Source organism: Aquarana catesbeiana, linkage group LG04 (assembly GCF_042186555.1).
Source record: "Aquarana catesbeiana isolate 2022-GZ linkage group LG04, ASM4218655v1, whole genome shotgun sequence".
NCBI lineage: Eukaryota > Metazoa > Chordata > Amphibia > Anura > Ranidae > Aquarana > Aquarana catesbeiana.
Window position 1 is genome coordinate 136,925,962 of NC_133327.1, and position 21,396 is coordinate 136,947,357.

Here is a 21,396-nt window from a genome sequence, read left to right on the forward strand (position 1 = left end):
CAGTGACCCCGCCCCTTATGACGTCATAGTCCCGGGGCATCAACATGGGGACAAGGTGCTTTGGGGTGGGGGGCCGCAGGGCGCCCCCCTGTCCCAAAGCACCCACCCCCTCATGTTGAGGGCATGTGGCCAGGTACGGTTCAGGAGGGGGGGGGCGCTCGCTCGTCCCCACCCCTTTTCCTGACCGGCCAGGCTGCATGTTCGGATAAGGGTCTGGTATGGATTTGGGGGGGGGACCCCCACGCCGTTTTTTCGGCGTAGGGGGTTCCCCTTGAAATCCATACCAGACCCAAGGGCCTGGTATGCTCTTGGAGGGGGAACCCATGCCTGTTTTTTATTTAAAATTTGGCGTGGAGTTCCCCCTCAAGATTCATACCAAATAGTGCCTGGTATTGGTGGGGATCCAAGTCAGATCCCCGTTCATTGAAAGTCGGACGTATGTTGTCTTCAAGTTGCAGGGCAAAGTCGGATCCAAAGTAGGACAGCTGTCGTGTCTCACCAGTGTGAACCCGGCCTTAGAGTGAAATTCAGCCGGTTCCTGATAAATTTGCCAAAATTCCTGGCGGCTGTGAATGGCCGCATTGGCACCATGCCAACCAAAATCTTTGATCTGAAAATGAAAAGAGCCAGGCAGCAAATTCTTGCAGGCACTGTTCAGATATTTTGACAGCTTCAGCTGCCAGCTGAGAGCGTAAAATCTTACAGTATATGGCCAGCTTAAGGCAGCTATGATCACTAGTCAATGTGGAAAGATCTCAGTTATCTTACTAAAAACAGATTTTATTTTATTTTATGTAATACTGTTTTGTTCAGAAATGGTTGGTGAAAGTCTTTTTAGCAAGTTCAAGTCTTTTAGATGCTGAAACAGACATGAAGCGGTCTGTGGACGCTAAGCCCTGGCTCACAATGGAGCGATTTGGCATGCAATTTGACATGTCAACTTGCATGCCAAATCGGCAGCAATTGCTACTTCGGGGTGCGATTTCCATTGACATCTGTGCAGCAACCCACACAAATGTCTCTGAAATCGCCCCCCGAAGTCGGGACTGACATGCGGGAATGAAATTGTGCGAGTTCAGCTGAACTTGCATGATTTAATTCCCGCTGTCAGTGTGAACCTGGGCTAAACCTGAATACTAGTTGAGTTAAAAAGTAACTTCTTGATTTCTTGCTGTTCCAGACACAAATAACAAGGGGAGTGAGAGAGGTGTGAAGGGGCGAAGCAGATCATAGTACATGATGTGCCCTTATTTCTCTGAGGATAACAAAAACAAGTAAAGTAGAATATAGGTGAGTTAATATTATTGCAGACAGCTATAGTAACAATAGTCTCCTAATCAAGATACCACTTTAAAGAGATGTTTTGCATTATCTTTCCAATGTCTGATCAGGGGCAACTCTGGGCTGATAAATTGCGCTTCGCAGCTATCTCCCAATTAGAGAAATACTAGGTTCACACTAGTGCAGTGTAATTTTGATCTGATTTTCAACCCTGGTTCACACTAATGTGGTACAAGAAATGCACCGATTCCTGTGTGTTTCCTGCACCGCATAGCAACCACACTGTATTCATGTGATCTGCTGCGGGTGTCAATTAAAAGTTAACGAAATCAAAAAAGCAGGTCGCAAATGGCAGTGTGTTTGCCTGAACCTGATTACATGGGTGTAAATACTCATGCGATCCAGTTCCAGTGTCAAGAAAAAAAAAAAATTGCACCTTTTTTTAAGTGGATCCAGTGCGATTTGAGCCATTGAAATCACAAAGAATCGCATGTGATCTGCACTGGAAGCGGTGCGATTCCTGTGCAAATCACATGAGGAGTGCAGTGCAAACCTAGGCTCAATGCGATTTTGTAGTGCTGCTGCAGTGAAACCGTGTTTTACTACTGCAATTTATCCCTGCTTTCAGCCAGCAAGGATGAGTCATTGGTTGTTAAGGAGCTGGCACCCGCCAGCATCCTAACATTCAATGACACACCCCTGCTGCTCACAGTAGTAGCTCTTCAGTTGTTAAATAGCTGTCACTCTTCAGTGCCGGTTCACACTAGACGCGGCACGACTTGCAGGTCGCCTCACCGAGGCGACCTGCACACGACTGCCGGGGCGACTTGCAAGACGACTTCTGTATAGAAGTCTATGCAAGTCGCCCCCAAAGTAGTACAGGAACCTTTCTTCTAAGTCGGAGCGACTTGCGTCGCTCCGATTAGAACGGTTCCATTGTACAGAACGGGAGGCGACTTGTCAGGCGGCTAGGTCGCCTGACAAGTCGCCCCCGTGTGAACCGAGTGTGTGTGTCCTAATAGCGATGAGTCATCCCTGCTGTCAGTGGGGGATTTCCCACTGACAGTAGAATGTAAACAAAAGAGCTGGCATAAAAGAAAAAACAGGCCCTGGTATAGATTTTAAGGAGGACCCCACTCCAAAAAAAAAAAATGTGTGGGGTCGCCCCTTATGATGTCATGGGCAGGGTCTTTGAGGGATGTCAAAGGGGCAGAGTGACAGGTGAATGTACAAGAGGAGCCACATGAGTGACACCCCTTACAAACACCTTAACTAAGCTCTGGAACAACATCAGATTGTTGAGGTTTGACATTGATTGTATTCGGGGCCAAATGTTGGTCCTGACCTGATCGCAAGAAGGCCAGTAAATTTTCTGGGATAATGGCTTCTTGGACTTCCTAGCTTTTTGGAGGGGCCTCTATCCCTCAAGGCCTGGGTTTCTACAGCAATGCTGTTAAAGCCAGGGACTGTGAAGCAGGATTGGTAAATTTCTCCTTTGGATAGAAGATCCTGATGATTTGGAAGAGCCCACAGAGTGTCTGCCAGGATTCCAAGCATACATTGGGCTGATCCCACAGAGCCATCATATAGCATCCATTGCTTCCACCAGAGGATGTCTGGACTTGGAGACAAACCTTTCCATTTTGTTGTTGACAGGGCCATATTAAGAACATCATCGGCCTGGTGCTGAAGATTTTGGAAGGGTTTTTATAAAAAATAAATAAATAAATAAATATGCAAACAATTTTTTGTTATAACAAATTAAAATAAATAGAGAGAAGGAGGATGAGAGAGAGAGGGGTGTGGGGTAAAGGAGGAGGGATGAGAGAAAGGATGCACATGAGCATGCATGGCAGTGACAGCAACACAGCTCGGCCAAGACAAGTGGCCGAAGGCACAGAACCTGGAAGGAAGACCGGGTGACGATGGAAGCGCCCGGGACCCGCTGGATTGATCACAGCGCAGTGCTGGAGGGCTCAGTCTGACAGGTAAGTGTACCGTAATGTGCTAATATGCTGTGCATACTAGTACATTATGGCATAACCTACCTCAGGGCCTCTAAAAAGTAGTAATGTTACTACCGCTTTAATATCACAGGATCCCAGGAGCCTCTCGTGGAGCCCCCTAATGACCCGGTGGCCCTTGGGCAGTGACCAGGTGCATAGTTGCCAACATTTCAAAAATATTTTCAGGGACACTTTTTTTTACCAGTGGTATATTTAGAGTAGCTGACATCCCCTATGTTCCTTTAGTTGAACTAACAAAAGTGCGCCCATTCTAGAGCTGGTAACATTGAGGATATTCAATATAATTTCAAAGAACTGTTTTTGTGGGTAAGAGGCATAGGGGAGGAGTATGGATGGTATAACAGTGGGCAGTATGCACAGCAGAGGGGTGTGGAGGGTATGCCAGGGCAGTATGTACAGAAGAGGAGTGTGGAGGGTATGGCAGTGGGCACTATGTACAGGAGAGGAGTGTGGGGGGTAATACAGTGGGCAATATGTACAAGAGAGGAGTGTGGAGGGTATGCCAGTTGGCAGTATGTACAGGAGGAGTGTGGAGGGTATGATGAGGGCGGTATGTACAGGAGAGGAATGTGGAGAGAAAGACAGTTGGCAGTATGTACAGAAGAGGAGTGTGGAAGGTATGACAGTTGGCAGTCTGTACAGGAGAGGAGTGTGGAAAGTATTATGGGGGCAGTTTGTACAGGAGAGAAGTGTATGACAGTGGGCAGTATGTACAGGAGAAGATTGTGGGGGGTATGACAGGGGGCACTATGTATAGGAGAGGAATGTGGAGAGAAAGACAGTTGGCAGTATGTACAGGAGAGGAGTGTGGAGGGTAAGACAGTGGGCAGTATGTACAGGAGAAGAGTGTGGAGGGTAGGACAGTGGGCAGTATGTACAGGAGAGGAATGTGACAGGTATGACAGTGGGCACTATGTACAGGAGAGGATTGTGGGGGGTATAACAGAGGGCACTATGTATAGGAGAAGAGTGTGGAGGGTATGACAGTGAGCAGTATGTACAGGAGAGGAGTGTGGAGGGTAAGACAGTGGGCAGTATGTACAGGAGAAGAGTGTGGAGGGTAGGACAGTGGGCAGTATGTACAGGAGAGGAATGTGACAGGTATGACAGTGGGCACTATGTACAGGAGAGGATTGTGGGGGGTATAACAGAGGGCACTATGTATAGGAGAGGAGTGTGGAGGATATGACAGTGAGCAGTATGTAGTACAGGAGAGGAGTGTGGAGGATATGACAGCGGGCACTATGTACAGGAGAGAAGTGTATGACAGTGGTCAGTATGTACAGAAGAGGATTGTGGGGGGTATGACAAGGGGCACTATGTATAGGAGAGGACTGTGGAGGGTATGAGAGTGGACAGTATGTACAGGAGAGGAGTGTGGAGGGTATGACAGCGGGCACTATGTACGGGTGAGGAGGATGAAGGAATCTGGGAAGGGAAAATTTAAAGGGTTGTGGAAGGATGTTTAGGGACTGCATAGTGGTTAAGCGGGCCATACATGGATTGAAATTAAGCCAATTAAGCAGAGACCAGCCATGTATGGGCTAGCTGGTTGTACACAAGTGAATCTATTAATCAACTTGAGTACAACCAGCCTGTCAGGTTTTTCCCAAAACAATCAGTGCTGCCAGCTATAGTTAGCAACACTGATCATTGTATTCTGTGGGTAGGGAAGGGTCCCCACTGGCTGAACACAATAACACTGCGGGAATGATTCCCCCATCCACAGGTCAGCAGGTGAGAGGGTGTGTGGGGACAGGCTAGGGAGAGAGGTCTGTCAGCAGGGGGGTGTGGGGTGGTCATGGAGGGATATCAATTAGCGGGTGGAGGGAGAAACTGGGAGTGATATCTTTTGGAGTAGGGCCTGTCATCTGCAGGTTGGGAAATGGTCACCTGTGATATAAGTTGAAGGGAGGTGGCTAACATGGGAAGTGGCTGGAGAGTGACCTGGTTGGTGGGGAGTGTAAAATGGATGATGTGTTTCAAGTTTCTTTCACATTTGCGGTAATGCTTACTGCCCTCTGAAAAGTGATCTGTGGTGGATTGCTTTTCAACGAGTGGTATAGCAGCAGCTGACAGGCATTCATGAGGTGCTAATGCCACTCCTAGTTTTTTGTTTTTTTACATTGCTGAATGGTAGTTTTACATTGTTGGACTATGCTGCTACTACAAGCGAGTTTGGCCTGCAGTTGTAGAGTGGCCCCATTGAAATCAATAGGCGAGTTTGACCGGCGGTGTTGCCTGTCAAACTCTGCAGGCTCCAAGCTGTCCATTGAGCTCAGTGCCTCTGACAAGAAGTGAGGAGAGGCTCTGTGAGCTCATCCTCCCAGTCTGCTGCAAACAGAGTGTGCCGGCTTGTATTTAAACTGGCCGCTCTGAATGTAGCTTCTGACAGGCTGTGCAAGGAGCCCCGTATCTCCGGAACCATAAATTTTGACCAATGGTGGGGTAGGTCTTCAGCTACCCCTGTGACCCCTAGTCGCCAAGCCACGACCCTCGAAGTCGATGGTTTTCTGGGGTTTTTTTGTGATTTTTTTTTTGGCAAATGGGCCTATCTTAAAATAAGGGGCCTGGGGCTGCAGCTCCAATAGCCCCTATGTTAATCCGAACCTGGTTGTTGAACCTGGTGGCCAGCAGGTCTGCCTCTGGCATCTGTCATCCGTAGTTCTGGAACACTTTCGGATGTAGGGCCCATTCTTACAGATTCAGGCTTTGCCTGCTGAGGAAGTCTGCCTGCTAACTGGTTATGCCTGGAATGGAAATGGCAGACACGCAGGGCAGTCTTTAACCACTTTAATACCGTGCACTTATACACCCTTCCTGCCCAGACCAATTTTCAGCTTTCAGCGCTCTCACACTTTGAATGACAATTACTCAGTCATGCAACAATGTACCCATATGAAATTTGCATCCTTTTTTTCACACCAATAGAGCTTTCTTTTGGTGGTATTTAATCACTAGTGGGTTTTTTATTTTTTGTGCTATAAATAAAAACAGACCAAAAATTTGGTGAAAAAAATGTCTTTTTCTTTGTTTCTGTTATAAGATTTTGCAAATTAGTATTGTTTCTTCATAAATTTTGGCCAAAATTTATACTGCTATATATAATTGATAAAAATAACCCAAATTTTTGTATATTTGGTCTTTGTGAAAGTTGTAGAGTCTACAAGCTATGGTGCCAATCACTAAAAATTGATCACACCTGATGTACTGAAGGCAAGCATCATGAGGCATAATGAGTCTTTTGAACAGTTCATTTTTTTCCAGAAGTTTTTGGAAAATGTGGAAAAAAAAATGAAAACGCATTTGTTGTCCATTTATAAGATATTTCCAACACATAGCATGTACATGGCAAAAATGACACCCCAAAATACATTCTGCTATTCATCCTGAGTATAGCGATACCAAATGTGTGAGACTTTTACACAGCCTGGCCACATACAGAGGCCCAACATTGAAGTAGCACCTTCAGACATTCTAGGAGCATAAATTACACATATAATTTCCTGACAACCTCTCATTTTTGAAGGCCCTTCATATTTCTAACACATAGCATGTACATACCAAGAATTGCACTCCAAAATAAATTGTATTGAAGAAAGGGTAAAAAAAGTATTCCCTGTAATGCCCAAAGAGGAGAGAGTTTGTCCAGGCAGCAGGCAGTAGGCAGCAGGCAGTAGGCAGGGATGTGCTTAGCGACAACAATAGTAATTATCCAGGCAGCAGGCAGGAATATTGTCTATAGTCAGCACAAGGACATTGTCAGCACAGCCAAAGCATTTGTCCATAGGCATTGTCCAGGCAGAGACAGCCAGCCCAGCCATAATATCGGTCCTGGTACACTGTTACCTGCGGACACTCATTATTGTACCACTCTCCAGCCCTTCATAAACATACTGCCTCTTGCTACAGCTAATTATTTCCATAGTCCAGGTAGCAGGCAGAGGTGTGGTCAGTTCATGTGGCAGGCAGAGGCATGATGGCAGTAAGTCAGCAGCAGGCTGAAGGTCTCAGTCAGGTAAGACCTGTGCACAGGGGTAGAGGCTTCGCCCACCCAAATCTCTATGAAGCCTCTGGACTCCAGACCCTAATCCGGAAATTACGAAACCCGGAGAAAACAAAAAAACAATTCTGGAGCTCCTCACATATGTGAGACCCCTATGTACTACAGCAGGGGTCTCAAACTGGTGGCCCTCCAGCTGTTGCGAAACTACAAGTCCCAAGAGGCATTGCAAGGCTGACAATTACAAGCATGACTCTCACAGGCAGAGGCATGATGGGACTTGTAGTTTAACAGGGCAACAGATCAGTCCAAGCGTTAGGCAAAAGTATAGTCCATAAAACAGGCCAGGGTCAGTTCACGTGCAAGCAGTCCAAGCGGTAGGCAGAAGCGTAGTCGATAAAACAGGCCAGGGTCAGTTCAAGTGGAAGCAGTCCAAACAGTAAGCAAGAGCATAGTCGATAAAACAGGCCAGGGTCAGTTCACGTGGAAGCAGTCCAAACGGTAGGCAGAGGCATAGTCAAAATACAGGCCAGGGTCAGTTCACGTGGAAGACAGTGGCATGGTTATTTGAGGAAGCATGGAAAATGGTCAGCACAGATGGTGAAAATGGGGAAATGGTTAAAACTATGGGCTAATATTTTAGGGAAGTGTGAAAAAGTCGGAAGCATTCACCAATGCAAAGGCTGGATTCAGAAGGACACTGGGGACAATAGTAAGTGGTATTTTTTTTAAGTCCTCTTTGGGTGCATACGCAACATCTTTTTTGGCGTCTTCAGATGGTGTAATGTTATCCAGGAAGTGGCGCACATGAAGTCGGCTAACAGCCTCAGAACGAAGGTCTTCTGGGCGGGTCTTTGTTGGTAGATGAGGCAGGGCCATCTAAATGAGAGGGCACACCTGGGCACTGCCCAGAGGCCCCAGCTGCAAGGGGGGCCCCTGCACTTTCCCCAAAGAAGCTGCTCCTTGAGCCCACGCTGCCTGGAAATTGGGGGCCCCATGATGGCACTGAGAGTGATGGATACACAGGGGAGACAGGCTGGCAGTGGTGCGCCGTGCAGAACGATACCTATTTCACAGCCAGCAGGGAGGGGTGGGGCCGGAGCGCCAGTGATGCTCTGACCCATGCAGCTTGAATGTTCGGGACTCGGAGGCCACGGGGTAGGAGCTGGAATGGGAGCTGCTGAGTCGGCAGCACTGAGAGCCCTCCCGCGGAAGTAGCATTGTGGATGGTGTCATGGTGAGCCCAGCTGTCCAGCACTGTTTGCACCAAAGGGCTTGGAATGCCCAGAGGGATGCTCCATCTTTTACCCCTCCTTCTGCCTGCATGACTTGATTGGTATAGGTGAGTCCTTGTCACAGTGCTGGAGGTGGGCACTTAGCCAAAAGTTCACATGCATTCTATCTCCACTGGAAAAGGGGGTATTACATGGATGGAATAATGGTGCTGGGGGATATCAAGGGTGTTTGGGGAAAAACAATGCTGAGGGGGGATCTGGGGTGTATAGGGAGTAGAAATGCTTGGGGTATCTTGGGTGGCTATAGTGCTAGAGGTATCAGGGATGTAGAGAGACTACAGTGTAGGGGGTATCGGGAATGTAGTGGGGTCACAATACAAGAGGAATCTTATGGTATATGATAACAGTGCTGGGGGAATTTTCTAGGGTGCAGAGAGGTATCAGAGTGCTGGGGGGATATCTGGGGTGTAGAGGTGTCAGAGTGCTGGGGGGATATAATATACTTGTTACAACTGTCCTGAGCATCATTCTAGCAAATATATTAGGACAGCTTTGTTACTTTATGTATGTAGTATTTTCCCACTGTTTCTTTACTGTACAGAATGATTGTTCATGTAGTTAAAGCAGACCTCCACCCAAAAGGTACCTACTCGATGTCTGTTTACCTGCGCTGCAGGGCCGTCTTTAAGGCAGGGCAAAAGGGGCAGCTGCCCTGGGCCCTGTCATTGTTGTGGGGCCCAAAGCAGCTGCCTCATACTTGTTAACTATCCCAGTTTAAATTCCCTTGTCCCTTGAAGTTTTAGTCTTGTGCTGTGTCCCTATATCTCAGTGTGAAGTGCTGTTACTAATGCTGCCCAGCTCTGCCCTATTGTTGTGTACAGATGACTCACCTGCAGACCCTGTGTTTACATGTAAATAACCAGCATTCATATGTAAATAGTGGCGGCATTACTAAGTAAATAGCTGCGGTCGGTGGCATTGATATGTAAATAAAGGCAGCATTCATATGTATATCATGCTCCCCTGCAGTCAGTAGATGATGTGCTGTAACCTCTAGCAACTAATCAGTGAGCTGTAATGTGCGCTGTAACCTCTAGCAACCAGTCAGTAAGCAGTAAAGATATGCTGTAACTGCTGGCAACCAGTCGCAATTGCTGTCTATAGTCAGCACAAGGACATTGTCAGCACAGCCAAAGCATTTGTCCATAGGCATTGTCCAGGCAGAGACAGCCAGCCCAGCCATAATATCGGTCCTGGTACACTGTTACCTGCGGACACTCATTATTGTACCACTCTCCAGCCCTTCATAAACATACTGCCTCTTGCTACAGCTAATTATTTCCATAGTCCAGGTAGCAGGCAGAGGTGTGGTCAGTTCATGTGGCAGGCAGAGGCATGATGGCAGTAAGTCAGCAGCAGGCTGAAGGTCTCAGTCAGGTAAGACCTGTGCACAGGGGTAGAGGCTTCGCCCACCCAAATCTCTATGAAGCCTCTGGACTCCAGACCCTAATCCGGAAATTACGAAACCCGGAGAAAACAAAAAAACAATTCTGGAGCTCCTCACATATGTGAGACCCCTATGTACTACAGTAACAGGGCAACAGATCAGTCCAAGCGTTAGGCAAAAGTATAGTCCATAAAACAGGCCAGGGTCAGTTCACGTGCAAGCAGTCCAAGCGGTAGGCAGAAGCGTAGTCGATAAAACAGGCCAGGGTCAGTTCAAGTGGAAGCAGTCCAAACAGTAAGCAAGAGCATAGTCGATAAAACAGGCCAGGGTCAGTTCACGTGGAAGCAGTCCAAACGGTAGGCAGAGGCATAGTCAAAATACAGGCCAGGGTCAGTTCACGTGGAAGACAGTGGCATGGTTATTTGAGGAAGCATGGAAAATGGTCAGCACAGATGGTGAAAATGGGGAAATGGTTAAAACTATGGGCTAATATTTTAGGGAAGTGTGAAAAAGTCGGAAGCATTCACCAATGCAAAGGCTGGATTCAGAAGGACACTGGGGACAATAGTAAGTGGTATTTTTTTTAAGTCCTCTTTGGGTGCATACGCAACATCTTTTTTGGCGTCTTCAGATGGTGTAATGTTATCCAGGAAGTGGCGCACATGAAGTCGGCTAACAGCCTCAGAACGAAGGTCTTCTGGGCGGGTCTTTGTTGGTAGATGAGGCAGGGCCATCTAAATGAGAGGGCACACCTGGGCACTGCCCAGAGGCCCCAGCTGCAAGGGGGGCCCCTGCACTTTCCCCAAAGAAGCTGCTCCTTGAGCCCACGCTGCCTGGAAATTGGGGGCCCCATGATGGCACTGAGAGTGATGGATACACAGGGGAGACAGGCTGGCAGTGGTGCGCCGTGCAGAACGATACCTATTTCACAGCCAGCAGGGAGGGGTGGGGCCGGAGCGCCAGTGATGCTCTGACCCATGCAGCTTGAATGTTCGGGACTCGGAGGCCACGGGGTAGGAGCTGGAATGGGAGCTGCTGAGTCGGCAGCACTGAGAGCCCTCCTGCGGAAGTAGCATTGTGGATGGTGTCATGGTGAGCCCAGCTGTCCAGCACTGTTTGCACCAAAGGGCTTGGAATGCCCAGAGGGATGCTCCATCTTTTACCCCTCCTTCTGCCTGCATGACTTGATTGGTATAGGTGAGTCCTTGTCACAGTGCTGGAGGTGGGCACTTAGCCAAAAGTTCACATGCATTCTATCTCCACTGGAAAAGGGGGTATTACATGGATGGAATAATGGTGCTGGGGGATATCAAGGGTGTTTGGGGAAAAACAATGCTGAGGGGGGATCTGGGGTGTATAGGGAGTAGAAATGCTTGGGGTATCTTGGGTGGCTATAGTGCTAGAGGTATCAGGGATGTAGAGAGACTACAGTGTAGGGGGTATCGGGAATGTAGTGGGGTCACAATACAAGAGGAATCTTATGGTATATGATAACAGTGCTGGGGGAATTTTCTAGGGTGCAGAGAGGTATCAGAGTGCTGGGGGAATATCTGGGGTGTAGAGGTGTCAGAGTGCTGGGGGGATATAATATACTTGTTACAACTGTCCTGAGCATCATTCTAGCAAATATATTAGGACAGCTTTGTTACTTTATGTATGTAGTATTTTCCCACTGTTTCTTTACTGTACAGAATGATTGTTCATGTAGTTAAAGCAGACCTCCACCCAAAAGGTACCTACTCGATGTCTGTTTACCTGCGCTGCAGGGCCGCCTTTAAGGCAGGGCAAAAGGGGCAGCTGCCCTGGGCCCTGTCATTGTTGTGGGGCCCAAAGCAGCTGCCTCATACTTGTTAACTATCCCAGTTTAAATTCCCTTGTCCCTTGAAGTTTTAGTCTTGTGCTGTGTCCCTATATCTCAGTGTGAAGTGCTGTTACTAATGCTGCCCAGCTCTGCCCTATTGTTGTGTACAGATGACTCACCTGCAGACCCTGTGTTTACATGTAAATAACCAGCATTCATATGTAAATAGTGGCGGCATTACTAAGTAAATAGCTGCGGTCGGTGGCATTGATATGTAAATAAAGGCGGCATTCATATGTATATCATGCTCCCCTGCAGTCAGTAGATGATGTGCTGTAACCTCTAGCAACTAATCAGTGAGCTGTAATGTGCGCTGTAACCTCTAGCAACCAGTCAGTAAGCAGTAAAGATATGCTGTAACTGCTGGCAACCAGTCGCAATTGCTGCCTGATCTGATACAGTAAATTGATTTTAAGTCTAGCTGCTATTTATTGTATGTCTCAGAGCAGGTGGAGAGTGAAATTGCATGGGGGGCCCAGGAAAATTTTTGCCTAGGGTCCAATCAATATTAAAGACGGCCCTGCTGCACTGTCTCCATTGTAGGGGCCCCAGAGCATTACTTTGCCCAGGGGCCCATGATGTAATTAAAACGGCCCTGAGATGAGGGACGTGACAATTTCTTCAATTAATTTTAGGAAGGGGTGGGGCTTTCTGTGGATTTGGTGTAGATAATGTATGTGTTATAAAAGGCCAAATTGATGAGATAAATTGCTACTTTCTTGTACCAGAAATGGGACCTCCTTATTGACAAATAGGGCTGAAGCATTTGGTCTTTGAAATCCACCCCCGAACCCCCCCCCATGTAGAGATTATAAGGCCAGCACTTTGTTGCATCTCAATGTTGCTCTTTCCCCCTTCATAATTTTTTGTTGACTAGGGATTGTGGGAAGCCTTTTCTGTTTTTTCTGGAGGTTCCGCATGCCAGGGTATTTGCAAGGTATAAATGTTTGAAAAGGGGCAAGCTGGTATAATATTTATCCAGGTATAAGTGATATCCTTTGTTCAGCAGTGGGTATGCCAGGTCCCATACAATTTTTCCAGTTGTGCCCATGTTGGCCGGGCACTCAATTTGACTCCATATCTGGCCCTTTTGCTAGGAATATATTGTTTTATTCCTAGCCAGCTTGAAAAGGGTATACCAGGGGCTCATCCACACATATATGTTGATCGGGGACATAGAGTTCTGCAAATCATTGGGAAAAGAAATTTATGAGTGGGCGAATTTTGAATAATTTATCGTATCACTGAAATGAAGAAAGCGCATAATCATCTCATATCAGGACCTGGGCATTACGGCAGAATAAATGGGCATGTGGTAGATGGGTTTGGTATCAGTAGGTATGTCCTTCATTTTTATTTGTAAGCCCCATGTTTATGTTGAGGCCCATAAACAATTTGAATGCCTCCAAAGTCATATCGCTCCACTCAAACGGACGGGCATATGATGATTGGGGGTTGTTGGCAATATGCTGCTGGGCATATAGATTGGTCTGGTCCACGATGAATTGCAGCAAAGTGTCGGGCAAACGCAGATAAAAGCAATCAATTTCTGTAAAATTTTGGGTATTGGCCTGCACACCTGGCTGTGTGGTGAAAGGGGGAATTCTTGCTAATCCCGAGTTGGAAGGCAGCCATGTTGGGTTGGCAAGACCAGCTGGGAGGTATGCAGTGACCCTGGCTCTATGAGGACGTGGCACTCCAGTGCTGGTAGTTGGGGGATTTGCAGGTCCTGTGCTGGTACTTGGGCGCGATTTGGCACTGCTGGTACTGGGCATTTGTTCCCGGGGCCTATTGCTGGTGGCAGCGATGGTACTGGGCCTGGGCATTTGTTCCTGGGGCTTATCGCTGACGAGAGAGCTGGTACTGGGCCTGAGAATTTGTTCTTGGGGCCTAATGCTGATGGCAGCACTGGTACTGGGAACTGGATCCTGGTTGCTGGCGGCTGCCTGGTTTTCAGAGCGCCTAGCCCTTTTAGGAGGGCTAGGCGCTCTGAATCTTCCTCCGAATCATTTGCCGATCTGCTGCAATCATTCAGTTCAAATGCTGAATTTGATTCCGAATCAGAATTGGCATTGGAATCTGATGAGAACTCCCCGCAGCTCTCATCAGTCATGGAGAGGAGCTGGAATGCCTCCTCACTGCTATATACTTTTTTGGACATGCTGTTGGCTGTGCGATGGGTGGCAGGTGACGGTCACTGATGGGCTGTGCGACAGATGACAGATGGGTGATAGGTGACGGTCACTGATGGGCTGTGCGGTGGGTGGCAGGTGACATTCACTGATGGGCTGTGCGATGGGTGGCAGGTGACATTCACTGATAGGTGATGATGGTGTGACTGATGACGGTCACTGACGGGTGAATGGCGATGGTCACTGATGGGTGACGGGTAATTGGCTATGATCACTAAAGGGTGACTGGCAATGGTCACTGATCGGGTGACGGGTGTAGCAATAACTCTCGGCGGAGCTGCTGGTTTAAGCGGGCTTGTTACCTTCACTCTCCTTCCCTCTGTTTTACTAGCACCGGGTCTAGGGTTCCGTTGAGTTTACCTCTGGACGATACACGCACCGACACTTAAGTACGTTTTCAATGCTTTATTAAACAATTTACTAAGGAAGTAGCAGGAAAGAGGCAGAAGGGAAACTGCAGACGAAACTCAAATATCTTCTTGTATGGATCTTTTGACAAATGTCCTGGTAGAATTTGGATATTACAATAGAATGCGCTCCCCTCGTGGGACACACTCTTTGCCCGTCTGGATAGGCCTCTCTCACTTGCCTAGCAGCCAGTACGTAGCACGAACAAAAGTCTCTGCCACAGACTTGTTTGGGATAAAGCTTCTTGAGACAAGCTTCTGGGCCCACCCCTGCGCCACAGTGACGTGGGCCTCAGGAACGGAGGACCACGAGATTCCTCTCTAACGCATACCTGTCAGCCAGGAGGGCCATTGCTCACTGATGGGTGACAGGTAAGTGGTGATGGTCACTGATGGGTGACGGGTGATGGTCACTGATGGGTGACAGGCCACGGTCACTGATGGGTGACTGGCGATGATCACTGATGGGTGATGGGTGACAGGCCACGGTCACTGATGGGTGATGGGTGCACTGCTGACGGTCACTGATGGCAGTCTCTGATGTGACAGGTGCACTTTATGGGGTGACTGTTGGGTGACAGGTGACATTGGGGGGGGGTAAGGGCAATGTGACAGGTGTGGTGTTGGTGCAGACAGTGACACTACACAGATCGGTAACTCACTGATCCCTGGCTCTTCTCTCCTCACACTAGAAATGGTGTGTGAGAAGGGAAGAGCTGGTAACAGCTAGTTACCAGTCTTTGTTTACATTTCTGATTGGCTGTGAATGGATCACAGCCAATCACGTGGTAAAAGCCGCTGGCCAATGGTGGCTTTTACCCAGGAACACGCCTCCACCGACATGCACGCGCAGCATGCTCGTGATGGCGCGCATGAGCCATGTGCAATGGGGCAATACCATCTGTGATCGGCCGTGACTTGATCACGGCCAATCACGTGGTAAACAGCCATACCCAATGGCTGTTCGCCCCTGTTGGTGACGAGCTGTTTCTCGGTGACATGCTGCCACCAACAGTGCAGGGATGCACACACCAGATCGCGCGCATTCCCTGTTTGAATGGGACAACGTCATATGACGTCCTGTTTGAATGGGACGATGTCGTCCCAAAGACGTCATCCCAGAACGAGAGCTGCGCCGCCAATCCGTCAATTGACGGTGGACGGGCGGCAAGCGGTTAATATTGATTGAACCCTGGGCAAACATTTTTTGCCCCCCCATGCAATTTTGCTCTCCACCTACTCTGAGACATACGATAAATAACAGCTAGACTCAAAATCTGTTTACTGAATCAGATCAGGCAGTGATTGTGAAAAGTTGTCAGAGGTTACAGCACACATTATGGCTTACTGATTATTTGCTAGAGGTTACAGCACATGACTTCAACTTGTTGATTGGTTGCTAGAGATTACTGTACATTAATCTGCTCACTGATTGGTTGCTAAAGGTTATTAATTGGTTGCTAGAGGTTACTGCACATTATTACTGCTCACTGATTGGTTGCTAGAGGTTACTGCACATACTTACCGCTCAATGATTGGTTGCAAGAGGTTAGTGCACATCACTACTGTTCACTGATTAGTTGCTAAAGGTTATAGCACATCATCTCCTCACTGCCTGCACACCATAGACTGGGGAGGTGAAGGGAAAACTCCTATGGATCCTAGGACTCCTGGAATCAGTGGCAATGCTGGGGAGGGGGGTGTGTGATTAGTGGCAGTGGTGGGGGGATGGGATTAGTTAGAAGGCAGTACACTGTGGTAAACTATGAATCATGTAAAGCAAAGTTGGAAATCTTTGGCAAGTACAGTCAGGTCCATAAATATTGGGACATCAACACAATTCTAATCTTTTTTGCTCTCTACACCACCACAATGGATTTGAAATGAAACAAACAAGATGTGCTTTAACTGCAGACTTTCAGCCTTAATTTGAGGGTATTTACATCCAAATCAGGTGAACAGTGTAGGAATTACAACTGTTTGTATATGTGCCTCCACTTTTTAAGGGACCAAAAGTAATGGGACAATTGGCTGCTCAGCTGTTCCATGGCCAGGTGTGTGTTATTCCTTCATTATCCCATTTACAAGGAGCAGATAAAAGGTCCAGAGTTCATTTCAAGTGTGCTATTTGCATTTGGAATCTGTTGCTGTCAACTCTCAATATGAGATCCAAAGAGCTGTCACTATCAGTGAAGCAAGCCATCATTAGGCTGAAAAAGCAAAACAAACCCATCAGAGAGATAGCAAAAACATTAGGTGTGGCCAAATCAACTGTTTGGAACATCCTTAAAATGAAAGAACGCACCGGTGAGCTCAGCAACACCAAAAGACCCGGAAAACAACTGTGGTGGATGACAGAAGAATTCTTTCCCTGGTGAAGAAAACACCCTTCACACCAGTTGGCCAGATCAAGAACACTCTCCAGGAGGTAGGTGTATGGGTGTCAAAGTCAACAATCAAGAGAAAACTTCACCAGCGTGAATACAGAGGGTTCACCACAAGATGTAAACCATTGGTGAGCCTCAAAAACAGGAAGGCCAGGTTAGAATTAATCTGTCCCATTACTTTTGGTCCCTTAAAAAGTGGGAGGCACATATACAAACTGTTGTAATTTCTACACCGTTCACTTGATTTGGATGTAAATACCCTCAAATTAAAGCTGAAAGTCTGCAGTTAAAGCATATCTTGTTCGTTTCATTTCAAGTCCATTGTGGTGGTGTATAGAGCCAAAAAGATTAGAATTGTGTTGATGTCCCAATATTTATGGACCTGACTGTATATAGTGTGGGATTCTACACTGACCACCAATGTAATGGGGACTTTACAATGACCACCAATGTGAAAGAGGATTTACACTGACCGCCAATATGAGGGGGAATTTGCACTGATCACCATGTAATGGGGGATTTTATGCCACCCACCAATATAGAGAGGGATTTATACACTGACACCAATGTAATAGGAGCATTGACACCAACCACCAGTGTAATATACAATGACCTCCATGTAAGGTGACATTTCTACACCGACCACCAATGTTAGGGGGATCTACACTGACCACCAATGTAAAGGGGGACTTACATTTACCACCAATGTAAAGGGAAATGAACACTGATCACCAATGTAATGAAGAATTTACACTGACAACCAATGCAATGGGGAATTTTACATCAACAACCAATAATTGGGGATTTCTACACTGCCACTAATGTAAGGGGGATTTACACTCACCACGAATCTAAAGGGGGCTTCTACATTGGTGGCCACCAATGTAAGGGAGGATTCAAAACTGACCACAAATGTAAGGTTCGTATTTTTTATCTATTACCAATATAAAGAGGAGTTTCTACACTGCCCACCAATATAATGGGGATTTACACTGACCAACAAGGTAATGGGGGACCTTCACACTGGGCAATAGTGTGAATGTAAAGATTGTACACCAAGCCCCAATGTAATGAGAAGATTTACACTGACCGCTAATGTAATTGAGACGTTTAGCCTGCGTTTACATTTGTGTGTGTTGGAAACGCATGCAAATCGCTTTCCTGACATCACAGAAACATGCTGCCCTTTAGCAGATACACAGTAGTACCATTAATTGTTAATGATAACTTCATGCATTTGATGAGATGTGCGTATTCACATGCACCAAAATTCACAGCGCTGTGGCACCCTGTTACTTTGGAAAAGGTGTTCCATCTACAATTTGCTTACCTTTGCAGAACAGGCTGATGTTAGGCTTAATGACCACAGTTGTAGGCAGGACTTTCAAGCATGCCCCTTTATTTCCCCAGTGGGCAGTATTTAGCAGAAGTGATGCTGGATATGACCTCAGGGGGGCATGATATACATATGAATGCTGCCTCTATTTACATATCAATGCAGCAGATCAGTGGCTATTTACAGATTAATGCCGCCACTACTTACATATGAATGCAGAATATCTACATGTGAACACAGGGTCTGCAGGTGAGTCATCTGTACACAGCAATAGGGCAGAGCTGGGCAGCATTAGTAACAGAACTTCACACTTAGATATCGGGACACAGCATGGCACTAGAACTTCAAGGGATAAGGGAATTTAAACTGGGATATCTGGCAAGTATGAGGCAGCTGCTTTGGGCCCCACAACAATGATTGGGCCCAGGGCAGCTGCCCCTTTTGCCCTGCCTTAAAGACGGCCCTGCAGACAAGGCTGGAATGTGAAGTTATGCCCACAACATAATTATTGTTACCTCTGTTGCCACAGCAAGGCTTCTGGTTTCTCAGAAAACTCCCTCGAAACCCCCTCCCATACTCAGGCACTTGAGGTGCTGTCTATCCAGGTGTCCACAAAGGCTAACAGGTGTCCCCCACTATGGGAAGTGAGGGTGCCCTTTCATGTCGAAGAGGAGTTGTCTGCAGGTCTGGAGGATTTAGGCAGGGCATAGATGATCGCTCGATTTCCACATCAACATAGTCAGTGTTGATGGAGGAATCCCTCCCCGGAGCTATTGTGTTCTCCTGGCGGGGGGCACTGGGAGCCGTCCCTGCTGGGAGAACACAATGTTTATTGCTAGCGGCTGCTGAAAATCGAGCATGCTGGTTGTACCCAAGTCGATAGTTGGATCCACTTGTGTACAATCAGCCTGCCCATAGATGGTTCTAACCTCGGCCAGTCCCTGCTGAACCAGATGAGATTCGGACCATCTATTACCAGTGGTTTTTGGCTAAGCTGGGTTACTGACTTGGGTCTGGCCTTAGAATTTGAAGCTTAGGAGTAACAAAACAAACTCTTCTTGGCTTCAGAGAAGGGTTGTGTCTTCCCAGCGTGAGGTCTGGCTTCTTCTGTTGGGTTATATGAGGGATCTTATGCCCAGAGGGTGCCAAGGCAGCTCCAGAAAGGCATTTAACCTTGATGGGCACGTGCAGCAGACAGTCTTTACATGCTTGCATGGCAGACCGACAGTATGCCTCATTTCCACAGGCATACTGAACCATAAACGCATGTGAAGGGCATCTTTACCCATACAGGATGCACATTCAGCAGCATGCAGGCAGCCTGTTCAAATCAATGACAGGTAGGCGACTGCACGGATCTGTCAACACATCCCTGACTGTACATCCATGTTGGACCGATGCACTGATCAGAACAGACAGACTATATGGATGTACAGTAGGGGGTGCATTCAGAGATCTCTGTAGGTCAGTTAACCCACATACCTGTCATTAATTTGAGGAGGCTGCCTGCATGCGGGTGCACGGAACACCGGTGCATGCTGCATGTTTTCACCCGGGTGTATAGATTGATGCGCCTGTGTGAAGGAGGCCTAAGAGTTTAATTGATGATGCTAAAACTATGAAACCCACTATCTAATGCTTCCACATGGCAAGCTAGTGGTTATTTATTACCCAGCTACACCTGACATCTCAAATGAAACATTAAACTTTATACTTTTGCATCAGTTAATGAAAAGCACATTCATCACACCATCAAACACAAACAATACAACGTAATAGTTTATTACTGATTAGCAGTTGATTTCACACACAAAAAAGGTTCCATCAACAGAAAAAAAGCAGTTATGAATCTACTTAACTCTTGCCTTTAATGAGTAGGTTATATTTTTTATTAACTAAAATCATGTCACTGATAAGATATACTCATTGATGACATCTGACAACATAAAAGCTGTTGTTTTATCCGAGGACAGGTGTAATGTCCTCCGTGTTAAAGATCACAGGTCAGACCCCTGTGACCTGGTGCTGGAGGGAGTGACGCTGGGTGACAAATCGATAAAGAGGGAGGGTGGAAGAAAAACCCCTTTCAAATGTGAGCTGAGCTGCACATTTACAGAGACTGGGTAAAGGTTCACAGTTTGTCATCCAATAGTGTCCAGGCAAGGGTTAATAGAGATGCAGGGGACAGTTAGAGGTATCTCCTATACTCTGTTGTGTGCAGCTCAGCGGTCAGCATCTGTCAGGATGTCCTCGCATTCAACTATACCTCCATCCCCAGCCCTCCTGCAGCCTTTACAGGTGCCCCAACGTCTAATGTTGGGCCCCGGGCCCTCCAATGTACCTCCACGGATTCAGGCAGCTGGGGGTCTGCATGTCATTGGTCATATGCACCCCGAATCTTTCCAGGTAAGTCTGTAACCTACTAAGGGTTTCACATGATGTAAAAAAATATTGGGCAAAAATGAATATCTAACATTATAAATATATCTGACACTTATAATGAATTGCATACATTGAAACTAGGTTTGTATTTATTAATACGCGTGTCTTTTTTCTAAGTTATATTCTATTATCCTGATAGAATGTGTCATGTGAAGCAGTATCACAGCCCTGTAGACAGATTGAAGCAACACATACAAAACAATTAACATTAATTTATGTAATTCATGCCGTCATGACAAAGTAAGCAGAAGTTCATCTGTTTTGTAAATCTTTAAAACTTTTCTCAGAAAGTGAGAAAAGAAAACTGCTGAATGTCCAAGCAGTCTTTGCCTGTGAACAGACCCATCAGGGCGGTATTAATATGCTCAATCTTGTTATACTATTAGAAATCATCAAGCCACAAATCTAATGTTTGGGGGTCCGCTAACATGTAAAGGGGGACTCTGGCAAAATCTAAAATGATGCATACAATGCAGTCTTTTACTAGCATTAGCACAGCAGTTGTTGTTTTTCTGAGTTTATTTGCAACTTAGTTTTATTTCCTGTTGATCCTACCAGTAAGTCCTTAATTTAAGGTGACCAGATTTTTAAAATGAAATCCGGGGACATTTTTTTTACTAGTAATGGCAGCAATCAGCGGCTCTCTGTCCATTGCTGCCGCTGCCCGCCTAACAGCCTGTCAAGTCTTACTCTTTGGGCGCCGGCTACTACTGGGTGGGGAGGAAGATCACTCTGCCAGGGAAGGCAAAAAGATAAGCAGGCAGGCGGCTGGCCGGTA

At 46.8% G+C, this 21,396-nt stretch overlaps 1 protein-coding gene across 2 annotated transcripts in view; it reads left to right on the plus strand.

Annotated features, from left to right (window-relative positions):
• The first annotated feature begins 1,267 nt into the window (after positions 1-1,267).
• Positions 1,268-21,396, plus strand: part of AGXT (alanine--glyoxylate aminotransferase) — an 83,052-nt gene continuing 62,923 nt past the window's right edge. Inside the window, exon 1 of one of the 2 annotated variants that reach the window (XM_073625733.1) lies at positions 1,268-1,290. Coding sequence is in view for 1 of the 2 variants with exons in the window: in XM_073625732.1 (XP_073481833.1) it covers positions 20,352-20,582 (231 nt within the window). In the remaining variant the exon portion in view is untranslated. Of the gene's footprint in view, positions 1,291-20,264; positions 20,583-21,396 lie in introns of those variants that run through there. The other variant, XM_073625732.1, reaches the window with a different exon arrangement.